This window comes from Drosophila miranda, chromosome 3, assembly GCF_003369915.1.
Source record: "Drosophila miranda strain MSH22 chromosome 3, D.miranda_PacBio2.1, whole genome shotgun sequence".
Taxonomy (NCBI): Eukaryota; Metazoa; Arthropoda; class Insecta; order Diptera; family Drosophilidae; genus Drosophila; species Drosophila miranda.
Window position 1 is genome coordinate 24,513,948 of NC_046676.1, and position 14,003 is coordinate 24,527,950.

Here is a 14,003-nt window from a genome sequence, read left to right on the forward strand (position 1 = left end):
GGTGTTGCCAAGCGAAAGGCGAGGAGAACCCGTGGGAACAGATAGCAAAGGGCTTTGTACATCTACTTTGTATACACAAATATGCATGTGTGGTGGTGTGTTTTATAAGAACCAGTCTGTTCCCTCACAAATATCCAATATTTATATTTGATTTTGTATTTTGTGGATTTACGAGCCTTATGCAACATGGTGTTTGCCCTTCGACAGCTGCCACACTGCAATTTTCTTGCTATATAAGGCTGAACAAGATCTGATCTGGATCACTTAGTTCAACGCTTAGTTTGCTCAAGATGATCGCTACGACGGTGTGCTTCTACCTGGTGCTGCTGGCCGCATTCCTGATTTTGATGGCGCCCTCTTCGGAGGCATGCTTCATCCTACTGGCCTGCCTGATGCAGTCTCCGCTGTGTCCCTACAACACCACTGCCTCCGGCTGAGAAATGGTGAAGTCCAGATCCGAAATCGAATCTAACATAGTCCCCACACCATAACCAATAAAAGTTTCAAAAAAAAAGTTTGCATTGAAAACTGATGTAAATTTATATTTATCTGGGGATTGAAATTCCTAGATACTAATGACATGATACAAATTTTAGTCATTGGTATAAAGGAGATAGTCCTGATTAAAGTGTGCCAGCAGAAGTAATCATTGAGGGAATGAATATTTAAAAATTAATGTTGGAAGCACACTTTTTACTATGTAAGGCGAAGGATTTATTTATCTATAAAGGCCAAAATGAATGCACTTTTTCCCTTAAAAGCAGAACCAATTTTTCATTGAGTATTTTTACTGGAATCGTATGCAGTTTTAATTGTAGTTTACGGCAGCAAAAACCAAGCAAACTTTGTATAGCTGTTCGGCAATTTATTTGCAGAGATAGACAATGCATCTACGCAAGCGGAGAAGGGGAGAGAGAACAGAAGCTCCAGCTCAGAGCAGTCAACTTTTAAAACAGTTAGAAAACAGAGTTCCGGCGATTATAGGTACCCAGAGGATTGGGCTTAGATGAAAAGTTTAAGAGGAATCAGTGTAGTACTTCGGCTCAGAGAGAAAGAGAGAGTGAGAGTGTGTTGCTTGAGAGGACTCCCACGCGCACGAGTTTGTCCCACTGTTGGCACGCCACAGCCTCATTACGTATACGCACTGGGAGCCCACGTGTTGCACGCGAGTGTGCTCGGACCGAAGACGAGTCACGTTAGCCCACGCCACTGTCTGACATATGAGTGATATTTAATTAATTGCCACCTCCGTGCTGTTTGCGCTCGGTAAATTTGAATTACAATCCAGAAAACTCAAACACAGCGGGGGCGTCACGGCGAGAGCAGAGCCCTTTTCTTCACTCGGTTTCGAACATGCTTTCGGAACAGCACCTCCTCGCCCCAGGGGCTCCCTCACGTCGGATGATGGCATGGCTGATGGTTGACAAGACAAGCGGAAAGTCATTTGGGGGCAACTTTGACACACGCCACTGCGACGACAGCCTGCAACATTGTGGCGCCTCTGAGCGCCACGCAGCTGCACGCATGGGACACTTAGAGCTGGCATTGTACTTGGATTTTCCCCCGCTACTATTGTCGTCTTCAATCGTCGAATCCTCTCACCTGCGTGAATCAGTGTACGACAGGTCGTAAAAGGAGTAAAATCAAACTTACAAACTGTAAAAGTGAATTTTATTGAGCAGAAGATTGCTAACGCGATTTGCGGGAGTTCCACGAGAACTGATGGTTGCTGCTGATTGGATCGATAGGGAATATCGATGCGTTTCCTTCCACATGTTACACACATCTACAAAAGTTCCTGATACCCCGTCACTCCTCAAGTGTCTGCTGTAAAAATATAATAGACCCACGCGTGGGCCAGTATTTAAATTGGGGTATTGTAAACGGAATACTCTGTAAGGGCTGGAGCGGGAGGGCTTGCCATGTAATTTATTCAGATTATTCCAAAAATATGCCTCTGTATAATCACAGAACGAGTATTTATGTAACAAGAAAAAAGTTACACACTTGGCCGAAAACTCTATTTTTGTTCTGGCAACAGGAACTTTTTTGAACTTGTATTTGCGGTCTGTGGTTAGCTTTCCCTTTCGTCTTTAAAAAGTTTTCCTTTGTCCTTGGATGAAAAGGTAGCCATGCTCGAAATAGGTTTCTGTGATGGCACCTGCTGCAGGGTCAAGTTGCACTTTATTGAACTCTACGTGCCCCCGAATTCATTCGAAAGTCAATTGATTCTCGTTTTCTCAAAGTTCGCTCAAAGGATGAACCGGAGCTGGCTCCTCCGGAGCGGAGGGCACATTCCACAGAATGATTTATTGATTTTCACTTTTGCTCTGCTCGAAATTCAGTGAAAGCTGTGCCCGAAGCTCTCTAGCTGTGTTTTGTAAATTTAATTTTCATTTACCATAATGAATCGCCTTTCCACTCCCTGGGGGGTGTTGGTTACCAGGGGTGATGGGGCAAGCGGTTTCTTTTGATTCGCAGGAAAATTGCAGAAATTGTTGAGGTCCTCGCTGCTGACGAAATGGTAATTTTTGAGCAAGCCCCGACTGACTGCGTAGCGATGCTGGATCTTTCCGGAGGGATGGATAATGGTTGAAAGGATGGATACGAGACAAGTAAATGCGGTGGAAATTACTCTGCCTGATTGGCCACACACATGGGAGAAGTCGTTGGGCAAAGACCTGCAACGGTTATCCATAAAATAAATAAACAACGGTCAGCCTTTGGCGATGGAAAATTCGATGGGATATATTCTGTACAATATATATTCCCAATGCTGCCCCCCCCGTACAGAATGTCCTGTACAAAATGAGTTGCTAATGAATTAAACTAAATTATCCCAAAGGGGGGCAACAACACTTTCATAATGTCACCCATTGTTCAATGGAATTTTAGCTGGCAAAATAATCCGTTTACACAAAAGGTGACTATTAAATTTTCCGGAAAATCGGACTTTCAAAGGGGAGGGCGGGGGTGTTGAGGCAGCAATTCAATCCGATGTCGCCTTCCCAACAATTTGCGTTCATTGTGCGGCTGGGCAAATCCATTAATGTGGCCCGTGGAATGGGCTGGATGGCTCGTGGATAGGAGGATGCGGCATAGAATTACATAACCACGACACGTACTGACAGCAGCGAAAGTGAAAGCCACGTCAAGGGTGACGGGGACGGGTGGGGGAATGGAGCCGAAGAGAAGCTTTGCACTTAATTAGTGCAAATAACTAATGACAAACTTTGCACTTGCCGGGAACGAGGGGAAACTGGGAAAACTCGGGAAACTTGGGTACTTTGGTGTTTCCAGTCAGGCGAAAACCGAACGTGAACACATACTATGGAAGGGGTGGGTCGGGTTCACTAGATGATGTATCTCTTTGTTGCCACTCGGCGGCAGGCTGGAGTCACTTTTCTTGAATGTCAATTAAGCGAATGTTAAAGGGTTTGGCATTTATTTACTGGCCGAACGTCCTACAAAATTAACCCAAAATTACAACAGCATGGCCCAGAATATATTTCTCTCTTGTCACCAGATTCATAAATAAATAATAAATACGGATCGCATAGACAAATCATCATAATAGGAGTTTTGCCGCAGGAATTGCCTGTAAGATCAATCTGGAAAACAGCAGTGACATCTAAGCCATGGAAAATATGATCGACCACATCGATCTAGATAGTTGTTGTTGTAGCCAGTTAAGGATTTGATATTATAGTCTGGTAGCGAAAGCCGGGCGCGATCCGTTCGTGCATTAAAGTGCCGCCCGCAAGATCAGCCCTTACTGTATGCGAAAGAAGGCTCTCGAAATTGAATCCTACCTCTTAGGTCAGGCATCGAAATATAAGGTTATCGTCAGAAAATTTTCATTGTCTTGTTGAACAAGCCGTCTTATTCGCATATTCGTTTACAACTTACGTATTCGCATCATATTTACAAAATATAAAAAAATTTCAATGATGATTTCATATGAGTCGGTCGATCCGTTTGGGAAGAATTGAACCACAAATGCCGACACGACATTTTGCTGTCTGTTTGTTCTTGTCCACTGCCGGTCCCATTGCTGTGTAGGGGCTAGTGAGAGAGTGCCTAGAGCAAAAAACGAGTCGCTGAGAGAGGATCGTATGCGGCAATGTGTGTGTGTGTGTGTGTGTGTGTGTGTGTGTGTGTTAAAAAGAGAAAGAGGTAATTGAAACCCGACCTAATGAAAACCCGACAGGGTGTGTTGTATTTGTAGGTATTTATCGTTTATTTCATTACTTAAATATTTATCAAATATTCGTAAATCATTTCATTATTTTTTTTTGGGTTATTTTCTTGCACTTGCATCTACAACAATATAAACTTATTCTAATCGGAGTCTTGGGGACGATGGTTGATCGAAGGAATAGGCATGATACACCCCAAGATGAGTAAGAGATAGAGATGGAGTCTTGAGATTGGGCTAAGAATGAGGAGAGGAGGGGGTCATAGTTCTAGAAAGTCTTAAGTACTAGGTAATGAAAGTTCTAGCTAATGTGTCCTGGAATCGATCTACGTGTACGAGTATTGCCTGTCGTTTAGTATCTGTAGCCACTGCCGTCATTGTCGCCGTTCTGGCCGCCGGGACCGAAGCCATTGCGGCCCTGACCCTGACCCTGACCCTGACCCTGACCCTGTGGCTTGCCACTGGAGTAACCATTCTGGCCGAGATCTTGACCACCTGGACGCCCACCGGAGTAGCCACCAGCGCCCAAGTCTTGACCGCCAGGACGTCCACCGGAATAGCCATCGCGACCTAGATCTTGACCACCGCTCTGGCGTCCACCGTTGCTATTGCCTCCAGGACGACCGCCAGAGAAGCCTTGTCCCTGATCGCTGCCATCCGGGCCGGTGACACGTCCAGCGATGATCACCCGGCCGCCGTCGCTGCCAGCATTTCCACCGTTGCCGCCGGGTCGACCGCTGGAGTAACCATTCTGTCCCAGATCCTGGCCACCAGGACGTCCACCGGAGTAGCCACCGGCGCCCAAGTCTTGACCACCTGGGCGTCCACCAGAATAACCATTCTGTCCTAGATCCTGGCCGCCAGGACGCCCACCAGAGTAGCCACCGGCGCCCAAGTCTTGACCACCAGGACGTCCACCGGAGTAACCACTCTGTCCTAGATCCTGACCTCCTGGGCGCCCACCGGAATAGCCATCACGACCAAGATCCTGTCCACCAGGGCGTCCGCCGGAGTAACCATTCTGTCCTAGATCCTGTCCACCAGGGCGTCCGCCAGAGTAACCGTTTTGTCCTAGTTCCTGACCTCCAGGGCGCCCACCGTTGCCATTGCCTCCAGGACGTCCGCTCGAGTAGCCATCGGCGCCCAGATTCTGGCCACCAGGACCGCTGGCGCCCCCATCGTTGGCCTCGCCCTCGTAGCGGATCTGTGGCCGATATCCCTGCTGGTCCGCCTCGTACTCGACGATCTGCGGGTAAAGAAAGCCAGAGAGAAGAGAGAGATTAGCAGTGACATAGCAGTGGCGGGAGCGGAGCAGGGAGGGATCATCGCCTGTTGCCCGCCGCCGTCTCGTCCGGCTCGGCGCTTACTTGCTTCCTTCCGTCGGGCAACAGGACATTGTACTGGCCGGTGGTGAAGTCACCGTCGCGCATCTCTGAATGCCCGAACGAGAGCCCACTGGGGGCGTCCTCGACCTGGTAATTAAACTCGTACTTAGCCGGCTCCTGCGGCGCAGAGCATAGCAGAGCGAGGGGCGGTACCGAGGAGCGGGGGGCGTGTGGAGAAAGAGAGAGAAATAGACAGATAGAGACAAGAGATCAAGAGCAGTAGGGGGAAGGCGCAAGCAAGCGGTGCAGAGAGAGGTACAGAGAGAGAGAGAGATTGAGAACTACCAAGAGAACCAGCAAGATATCAGGGCGAGGGCGTGCATCAAGGCGCTGTGCAGCAGGGGCGGAGAGGTGTCGAGTGTCGCATGTCGCATGTCAGGTTCCGTACGGATGTGTGTGGATGAGAACCCATCCCGAATCTACTACGGTCTACTCACATCGTTGTCGTAGTCGGTGCCACTGCCTCCAGGGCCGCCGGATCCGCCGCCAGCTCCTGCGCCGGAAGCAGGGGGACCGTAGGAGTCCGATGGGCGACCGCCGGATCCTGCACCTGGAGCACCGTAGCTGCTCGAAGGACGACCACCACCGTTGCCGTTGCCATTGCCGGAAGCTCCAGGAGCACCATAAGAGTCGGAAGGACGACCTCCTTGTCCTTGGCCGGGAGCGCCATAACTGCTGGAAGGACGACTACCACCGTTGCCGTTGCCGTTGCCATTACCGGAAGCTCCAGGAGCCCCATAAGAGTCGGAAGGACGACCGCCTTGTCCTTGACCGGGAGCGCCATAACTGCTGGAAGGACGACCACCACCGTTGCCATTGCCATTGCCGGAAGCTCCAGGAGCACCATACGAGTCGGAAGGACGACCGCCTTGTGCTTGGCCGGGAGCGCCATAACTGCTGGAAGGACGACCACCACCGTTGCCGTTGCCATTGCCGGAAGCTCCTGGAGCACCGTAAGAGTCGGAAGGACGACCGCCTTGTCCTTGTCCTGGAGCGCCATAGCTGCTGGAGGGACGTCCGCCGCCGTTGGCGTTGCCAGGAGCACCATAGCTGCTAGAGGGACGTCCGCCGCCGTTTCCATTGCCACCAACGCCTGGGGCACCGTAAGAGTCTGAGGGCTTGCCACCAAAACCGCCTTGGGCTTGTCCCTGTCCTTGTCCTTGTCCTTGTCCTAGTCCAGGAGGACCGTAAGAATCCGTTGGACGACCGCCTGGGCCTCCACCCTGTGCTCCTGGGCCGCTCTGCCCCGGTGCACCATAGCTATCGGACGGCGGGAGGTAGGAGTTGACTGGAGGCTCGGGACGCGCCAGAACCGCCGTGCAGAGCAGCGTGAGGCCGAGTAACTTGAACATATTCCACGATGCTATAGGAGATCTCTGATCTGTATCTGAATCTGGATGCGTATGTGGATGTGGATCGGCGGATCTGGTTGTGTAGCGTCTCGAAGCAGCGCCGAGTTCTGACTGATCTCCGACTGCAGCCGGGTCGCGTATTTATATGAAACGATCGCAAAACTGAAAGTCGAGGATGCACACACACCTCACACCACATCACACAGAGAACAGAGCGACGGGGCCCTCGGTTATGAGTTGATGGGGCAGCCGAGACGAGACTCATCTGTGCTGCGGTGGCGGTGGCGGTGGCGGTGGCGGTGGCGATGGCGCTGCCAGTGGCAACATGTGGCAACCACAGCCACGAACAGCTGCTGCCACATACGATCATCTTCAAACAGCGCAAACTCAGCTGCATTTGGAGCTTGTCGCTGTTGCTGTTGCCGGCTGGCAGTGCCCCGCCAGCGCCAGCAAAAATCTCAATCAACGCTCAAGCATAGGCATGGCCCTGCTCTGCTCTACTCTGCTCTGCTCTGGCTTGGATCGCACGTGAAGGCAGGCAGCCCCGAGATTCCGTTTCCAACTGGGTTGCGGGTTGCCAAGCTGATTTGCCTTCTTTCGGCGCACAGTACAGCACATCTTCGAGACGAGTGATTGTGTTTGCAAACAGCAGAGCCCTGCCTCCCTCTGCCTAGGCCCCTGCCCCCATGCCCATCTCCATCTCCATCTCCAAGTCTGAGTCTCTGACTCTGGAGTTACGTTGGCGCAAAGTAGTCTACTCGGTCGCTGGGTGAATGTGTCGGCGGCGTCTGCTGCATCTTCAGTGTGCTTGCCGCTGTTGTTGTTGTTGTCGTCGTCTTCGTTTGTGACAAGCTCCGTATTTGTTGCATGTTGTTGCATTTGTTTGCCTTGTCAAATATAATATAGAAAAAGGTACGAGTACGAGTACGAGTACGACTGCGATTAAAGAATATCGTGCCAAATGCGACCCCAATTGGGTGTAGATCTGTGCTCACATCCGAATGCGTTTTGATGGCTTACAGATTACAGATCGTTGAATGGTAGATCGGCAAAGATCAGATGAAGGGAATACTATAGATCTCAATGAATTTCTACTCCAATTGTGCTTTAATTGATTCATTCAGAGTGATTCCAAGAGATCAGTCGAATCTCTGGCCCATTCATTCAGATCAAGTCCTTCTACTCCCCCACTCCATTGATTCATTCATTGATTCCGTTGATAGATCGCGGCCCACATGAGGAGATTCCCCCAGCTTATGGGAAATTAATTGCATAGACTTTTCCCAGTCAGCCGCCCACCGCTTGGGAAGTAGCGCCATTCACACACAGCCTTCAGCTTTAGCTTCAGACACCGTCGCGACGACAAATGGGAACGTGCAGAATTAATTGCTCCAAGCAGTGGGTACGTGCCTGGCCATGGCAGGCAGCTGCTCATCCCCATCCTCAAGCTCATCCTGCTCCGTGTCAGACGTGCGGGTCAGAAGCGGGCGATTTGCCTAAGATTTGACGATCGGAGTCGGATCACGTCGGCAGCTTAACCTCCCACCGGGTTGCCGTCAACCCACATAACTCATTTGGTAGTAGCGCATCTAGATTCTCTTTATTTATTTGCATTTTTGCATACTTTACAACTACCATACCGATAATAAGAAACGATTTCACTCGATGGCCATCTTTTTGGGTAGGTAGAGGTAGAGGCGCTTGTAGCGCCCATGCACCTCCAGAAAGAGCAGCGTGTGGACCACATAGATGAGCAGGCAGACCACACAGCAATCGAACAGGACGAAGATTAGGAGAAAACCCAGGTAAAAGCACAGGAGCAGCGTCAAAATGGAGACCAAAAGCTGCAGCAGGCACATCCAGCGCTGCCCGAAGAAGGCTGCGAAAGAGATAATCCTTTAGATCTCCGCACAGATTGATGTAGTTCTTCAGACTTACAGCTTGCAAAGAGTAGCACATAGAAGACACTACCTATGGCTCCATTCGGGGGATTCAGGTAGTAGTTGGAGGTGGATCCAAACAGCAGCTGTGTCAGTCCAAAGCCACGTCCATAGCTTACAGGGGGGAAAGCAATGTGTGTTTCATTGGGTGTCTTCAAGCTCTAAGGGAAGTAGGGTATGCCACTCACTCTGACTTGAAGACGGCTGTGCAGCTAACCTTCTCCGCCAGATCGCACATGGCCACGTAGTCTGCATCCTGGTCCAGCTGCATCTTCACGTACAGAGAGTACAAAGAGATGGCAAGGCCACAGATGCAGATCCATCTGAGGCGGGCGCCAGTGGCTGTGGTTTCCTCCGGCTGACTCATTCTGTGGCCACAAGGATAATGAACTCTGGCTAGGGGCAAACAGGTTGTTTCCTGCAGACCAGGGACCAGGGCTGCCAGGCGGCTAGGGCTATGACTCACTGGAGGAAAACTCTGAGCCTCGGGGAAGGAATTGGCAACCCTGTTGGCGGCTGCGCGGTGAAAATTGTGCGTAATTTGATATACCCTTTGCTTGGGGTTTCAGGATTGGGCTGGGAGCTTACAGGACAGCAAAAGAAAAGGACACAAAAAAGAAAGTTATATTTTTAAAGGTATCTCTATCTACCAAACTATTATTATTGGATTATTCTTGAATCCATTGTTTGGAATGATAGAATCGAAAGATCCAACAAAAATCTCTTATTTTTATTATCAAGGATTACATTTGGTGGAATTTCTAGACTAACAATTTCTAGACTGCATGATGTTTATAATGTGTGAAAGGGTATTCAGAGCATCCACTCTCTATGAGAGTATATTTATGTTGTTTTTCTCTTTGGGTTCGCATAAATATCCATTCTCCCTTAATTTGCTGTGACAGGAGAGCAACAGGTACACCGCGTACCCGCGTCCCTGCATTGCGGGGGAGTGCTGGGTAAATACTGCGTAGCGAACTATAAATTGAGTCTAGGTAAACAACAAAATGGAATGGGATGATGATAGGGATCTCCATGGTCCATGGCTGGCATAAACATCCCCACCTCACCTCACCTCACCTCACCACCGCCGAAACATTTAGTTTCGCTCCATTGCATGCATATGAAATTAGCGACTTCGGCGACATCATCGAAGTGCCCAGACATGCCAGAGACAGCTCCTCGAGGCCCAGAGACAAACGAAGACTACAGACTGCAGATAGAGACTAGTACATAGATGATGCTCATGACGCTCCCCCTGCTGGTCGGGTCGGGGTCGGGGCATGTCACAATGGTGTGCCCACTCTCCCGATCTCTACTATCCGCACATTGGGCATGTTGTGCTCATGTCCCTTTTTAATTTATGGCCTCACGAATTTGAATTTATTTATGTGTATTTAAGAAGGAAGCAGGCAGCAGGCAGCAGGCAAATGAAGTGATGGATAAATCCACGTGAGAGACATGAGGCAACCAAATGGAAACAATTTACAAAATTGCAGCCAGTAGCCACTCCACCGCTCCAAAAAGATCCAACCGATGCGATCCCGCCCGCTGGCAAAGTGAAGTGACGAATTTTACGCAACCTTGGCAGCAGCAGCAGCAGCAGCAGCAGCAGCAGCAGAGACAGTCACCGCAGTGGCACTGTCTCTCTACGAAGACTCGACGGTGTGGTAGAACCCTTCTAAGCAGCTGTCAGATCGATTGAGGCTCAGGCTCCAGCCTCAGCCTACACCTGGTTGCTCCTAATTTACCCAGTTTATTGAACTTTACACTTCAAATACGTTTAAAATACGAGCGAGATTCCCGCAGCTCTGATCGAATGGAATGGGGCTTTGATGCGTTTAGAAGGGCTAATGTCAGGCAGCAGCAGCACCAGCTGCAGATACTTCTTTTTCACCTCGAGCACGCGCTGTTGACTGGTTTGGTTGTACCCTTTACGAGAGGGGTACCATGGTTTCGAACCAATGCATGATTGGATAATGATAGCCTTACTATCTGCAAGGGTATCCAAGCTGCGACCTTCAAATCTAGCCATCTTTTGGTGCTGCATCGTTTGCGGCGTGTAGATCCGTGATCAAAATCAAGTGAATTGCAGTGCACTGCAACAACAAAAGCGCCTCAAGTGCAGCTGAATGCAGAATGATGGAGCTGCAGCTTTTGACGATTATGATTATGTTGAAGGTAAACGCTTTTGGAAACGCTTGCCTTTTGTTGCAAGTTCTGTCACCGCTGCACGCTGCACGTGTGTCAACTGGAAACTGCCAACTGGAAACCGAACACTCTAAGGAAGTTAAGGTTGCTGTTGCGTGCCACGCTGCGAGATGTGGCAATCGGCACACATTTGTATGCGTCATTTGGCTTAATAAATTCGCAATTAATTAAAATCAATGCAGCGCGAATTGTCATCAAAATGCTAATGGCAATGATTAGGCTTTTACGAGTGCATAAGTGAACTGAGAATTGGGAAAGAACAGAGCTATGGGATTTGAAAAAACAATTATAATAAAATATAGCCGAACAAAAGGGTCTTAAATATGTATTTCCCATATTCTTCAAGATTTAGAAGCACTTGCGATGCACAATGCTAGCACCCACCTCCTCATACTCCGACCGGTTGATCCACATGTCTTGGAAGGTGCTGAGGGAGGCCAGCACCGAGCCACCTATCCAGACGGCGAACTGTCGGTGGGGACAGGCCTTGATCTTGATGCTGGTTCCGGGCGGCGACATCTGGATTAGCTCCCGATGCATGCGCTCCTCCATATTGGGAAACATGGTGGTGCCGCCAGAGAGCACAATGTTGTCGTATAGATGACGCCACAGATCAATGTCGCACTGGAGGATCGACTTGCTGGTGGCCTCGTGCACACCCAGCATCTGCAGCCCCAGCAGCTTGGGCTGGAACAGGGCCTCCGGACAGCGGAAGCGGTCGCTTCCGAGCGTAATCCTCTGGCCGTCGGGCAGCTGGTAGACCTCTTCGTCGGAACTGCACGAATTCTGCTGGAGTCTGTCGGATTGCTCCATCAATTCCCGATCGTAGTCCAGGGAAACGTAGCAGAGCTTCTCCTTTATTTCGCGAACAATGCCCCGCTCGGCACTGGTGGTCATATTGTGGCCACGCTCCGTCAACAGCTTGCACAGATACTCGCTCAGATCCCGGCCAGCCAGATCCAGACGCATGCAGCATGCACCGTGTGGGTGACACCGTCGCCAGAGTCCAGGACCAGGCCAGTGGTACGTCCAGTGGCGTAGGGCGAAAGCACCGCCTTTATGGCCACGTACAGGGCCGGCACATCGAACCTCTCGAACACGATCTCCGCCATCTTCTCGCGGTTCGCTCGCGGGTTGAGCGGGGCCTCTGTGAGCAGCAGGGAGACTCCCCGGGCTTGACCTTCAGCAGGTCATACGTGTGCTTCCAGATCTTCTCCATGTCGTCCCAATTGGTGACCACGCCGTGCTCAATGGGATACTTCAGGGCTAGCATGCCCCGCTTGTTGATAGCCGCCTCACCAACGGCGTCCGGGATGCGGCAGTCCACCAACACATTCTGGTGGCGTGGCCGCCCGACGACCGAAGGGAAGACCACCTTTGGCTTGCTGTCGCTGCAGAATCCCGCCTTGCACACACCCGTTCCATTGTCGATGATGACCGACTTATGAGCCATCGGAACTGCTTCTGCAAGAGCTACAGGAACCACTGTGAGTGCGTGGGCCAAGAAGGTTGGGTTGCCAGAGGATGAACTTACGAAACTTTAGATATTTTTGGAGAATTTTCTGTGCTTTTTTGTCGGTCAGATCGAGCTGGATTCGAGAGGGAACACAGAAATCAGACATGTTATGTGGTTATTGTGTTTTTCAATAGAAAGTTGAATGAATGGCAAAAGCATTGGACGGAAAACTCACAGCATACACAGCATCATTCAAATGTGGCGCCACACACGCGCGTCAGTGTTTGAAAATAGCAGTAGAGTGGTTTATGCGGCAGTTAAAGTTCCAGACAACTGATTTCTAATGATTACCAATTTATTTTTGCCGAAATCTCAGACTACAGAGTGGGGATCTATGATCCGATGCTTAAATATTAACACACAGAACGTAAAGCAGCATCCTAGGTAGTCAGCTTCTTGGCCTCCTGGAAGCGGCACGAGATGTCGTCCCAGTTGGCGATGTCCCAGATGGCCTCCACATACGAGGGACGCACGTTCTTGTACTGCAAGTAGTAGGCATGCTCCCACACATCGATGCCGAAGAGGGGCACCAGGCCGGTGCTGGCCTCGAGAGGATCCTGGTTGGGCAAGGCAGCCAGCTGCAGCTTGCCCGACTTCTTGTTATAGCCCAGCCAGCCCCACCCAGAACCCTGAACGGCAACTGTGAGGGCGCTGAGCTCCTTCTTGAATTCGTCGAAGCTCTTCCACTGCGACTCGATGGCCTTCTTGAGGTCGTCGCTGGGCGTGGACTTTTTGGGCGAGAGATTCTGCCAGAAGATGCTGTGGTTGATGTGCCCGCCGCCGTTGAAGCGCAGGGCCGGGGCCAGCTGAATGATCTTCGAGGTGTTGTTCTTGGACGAGGCTTCCGCCAGCTGCTCCTCGGCCGCGTTCAGGTTGTTGACGTAGGTCTGGTGGTGCTTCTGGTGGTGCAGCTCCATGATCTCGCGGCAGATAATGGGCTCCAATGCATCATAGTCGTATGCCAGCTTGGGCAGCGAATGCTTGCCGCGCACTGAAATGCTGCTGTGGGGGTACAACAATGTGCATTAGTAGATATTCAAAGTCATGGTCGCCATTATGTTGCTGCAATTGTTGTTTTCTTGCTTTTTATGTAACCGGACAGCGGTTGAGCCGGCATCGATTAATTGCATTAATTGCTGCACTTACCGCGCTGCCTGGGAGAGTTTGCGTGCTGTAAACATGACTGTGGCTTGCTTACTGCAAAATATAGATATTTATTTAGAACAGGGAATTATTTATTTTATTTAAGTAAATTAAGCAAGAGAGAAAAACCTTACATTTCTCTTGGGTCAATATCGATAAGACTGTTGATAAAATCGATATCGATAGCGCTGCTCATATATGCGTTTCACAGCCAGAGTGAGTAATGTATTCGGGGTGTCATCTCTAAGCGCGATATCA

At 50.2% G+C, this 14,003-nt stretch overlaps 5 protein-coding genes across 7 annotated transcripts; 1 reads left to right on the forward strand and 4 right to left on the reverse strand.

Moving 5' to 3' along the window:
- Window positions 1-260: 260 nt before the first annotated feature.
- Window positions 261-532, forward strand: LOC108158322. Its single transcript, XM_017290562.2, has one exon. The coding sequence runs from the start codon at window positions 291-293 to the stop codon at window positions 435-437; it is 147 nt and encodes a 48-aa protein (XP_017146051.1). The 5' UTR covers window positions 261-290; the 3' UTR covers window positions 438-532.
- A 3,699-nt stretch (window positions 533-4,231) lies between these two features.
- On the reverse strand, window positions 4,232-7,058 carry LOC117188432 (pro-resilin-like). Of its 2 annotated transcripts, XM_033392311.1 has the most exons (3): window positions 6,021-7,058; window positions 5,566-5,700; window positions 4,232-5,444 (listed from the first exon to the last, which is right to left on the reverse strand). In XM_033392311.1, exons 1-3 carry the CDS (start codon window positions 6,933-6,935, stop codon window positions 4,551-4,553), a joined length of 1,944 nt encoding a protein of 647 aa, XP_033248202.1. In that variant the 5' UTR covers window positions 6,936-7,058; the 3' UTR covers window positions 4,232-4,550. The 2 variants fall into 2 exon arrangements, with proteins under 2 accessions (XP_033248202.1, XP_033248201.1); XM_033392310.1 differs by lacking the exon at window positions 5,566-5,700 and having other exon boundaries at window positions 6,021-7,056.
- A 1,332-nt stretch (window positions 7,059-8,390) lies between these two features.
- LOC108158370 (vitamin K epoxide reductase complex subunit 1) lies at window positions 8,391-9,319 on the reverse strand. The gene is made up of 3 exons (XM_017290623.2): window positions 9,064-9,319; window positions 8,874-8,989; window positions 8,391-8,814 (listed from the first exon to the last, which is right to left on the reverse strand). Exons 1-3 carry the CDS (start codon window positions 9,240-9,242, stop codon window positions 8,594-8,596), a joined length of 516 nt encoding a protein of 171 aa, XP_017146112.1. The 5' UTR covers window positions 9,243-9,319; the 3' UTR covers window positions 8,391-8,593.
- Window positions 9,320-11,385: 2,066 nt separating this feature from the next.
- On the reverse strand, window positions 11,386-12,748 carry LOC108159552 (actin). The gene is given in 4 exon segments (XM_017292978.2): window positions 11,386-12,057; window positions 12,060-12,245; window positions 12,248-12,559; window positions 12,621-12,748. Coding segments are annotated over 4 exon segments (1,209 nt in total). The 5' UTR covers window positions 12,709-12,748; the 3' UTR covers window positions 11,386-11,434.
- Window positions 12,749-12,876: 128 nt separating this feature from the next.
- On the reverse strand, window positions 12,877-13,956 carry LOC108159553 (superoxide dismutase [Mn], mitochondrial). Of its 2 annotated transcripts, none has more exons than XM_017292980.2 (3): window positions 13,880-13,956; window positions 13,749-13,799; window positions 12,877-13,601 (listed from the first exon to the last, which is right to left on the reverse strand). In XM_017292980.2, exons 1-3 carry the CDS (start codon window positions 13,939-13,941, stop codon window positions 12,983-12,985), a joined length of 732 nt encoding a protein of 243 aa, XP_017148469.1. In that variant the 5' UTR covers window positions 13,942-13,956; the 3' UTR covers window positions 12,877-12,982. The 2 variants fall into 2 exon arrangements, with proteins under 2 accessions (XP_017148469.1, XP_017148468.1); XM_017292979.2 differs by having other exon boundaries at window positions 12,877-13,604.
- Between the last annotated feature and the right edge of the window lie 47 nt (window positions 13,957-14,003).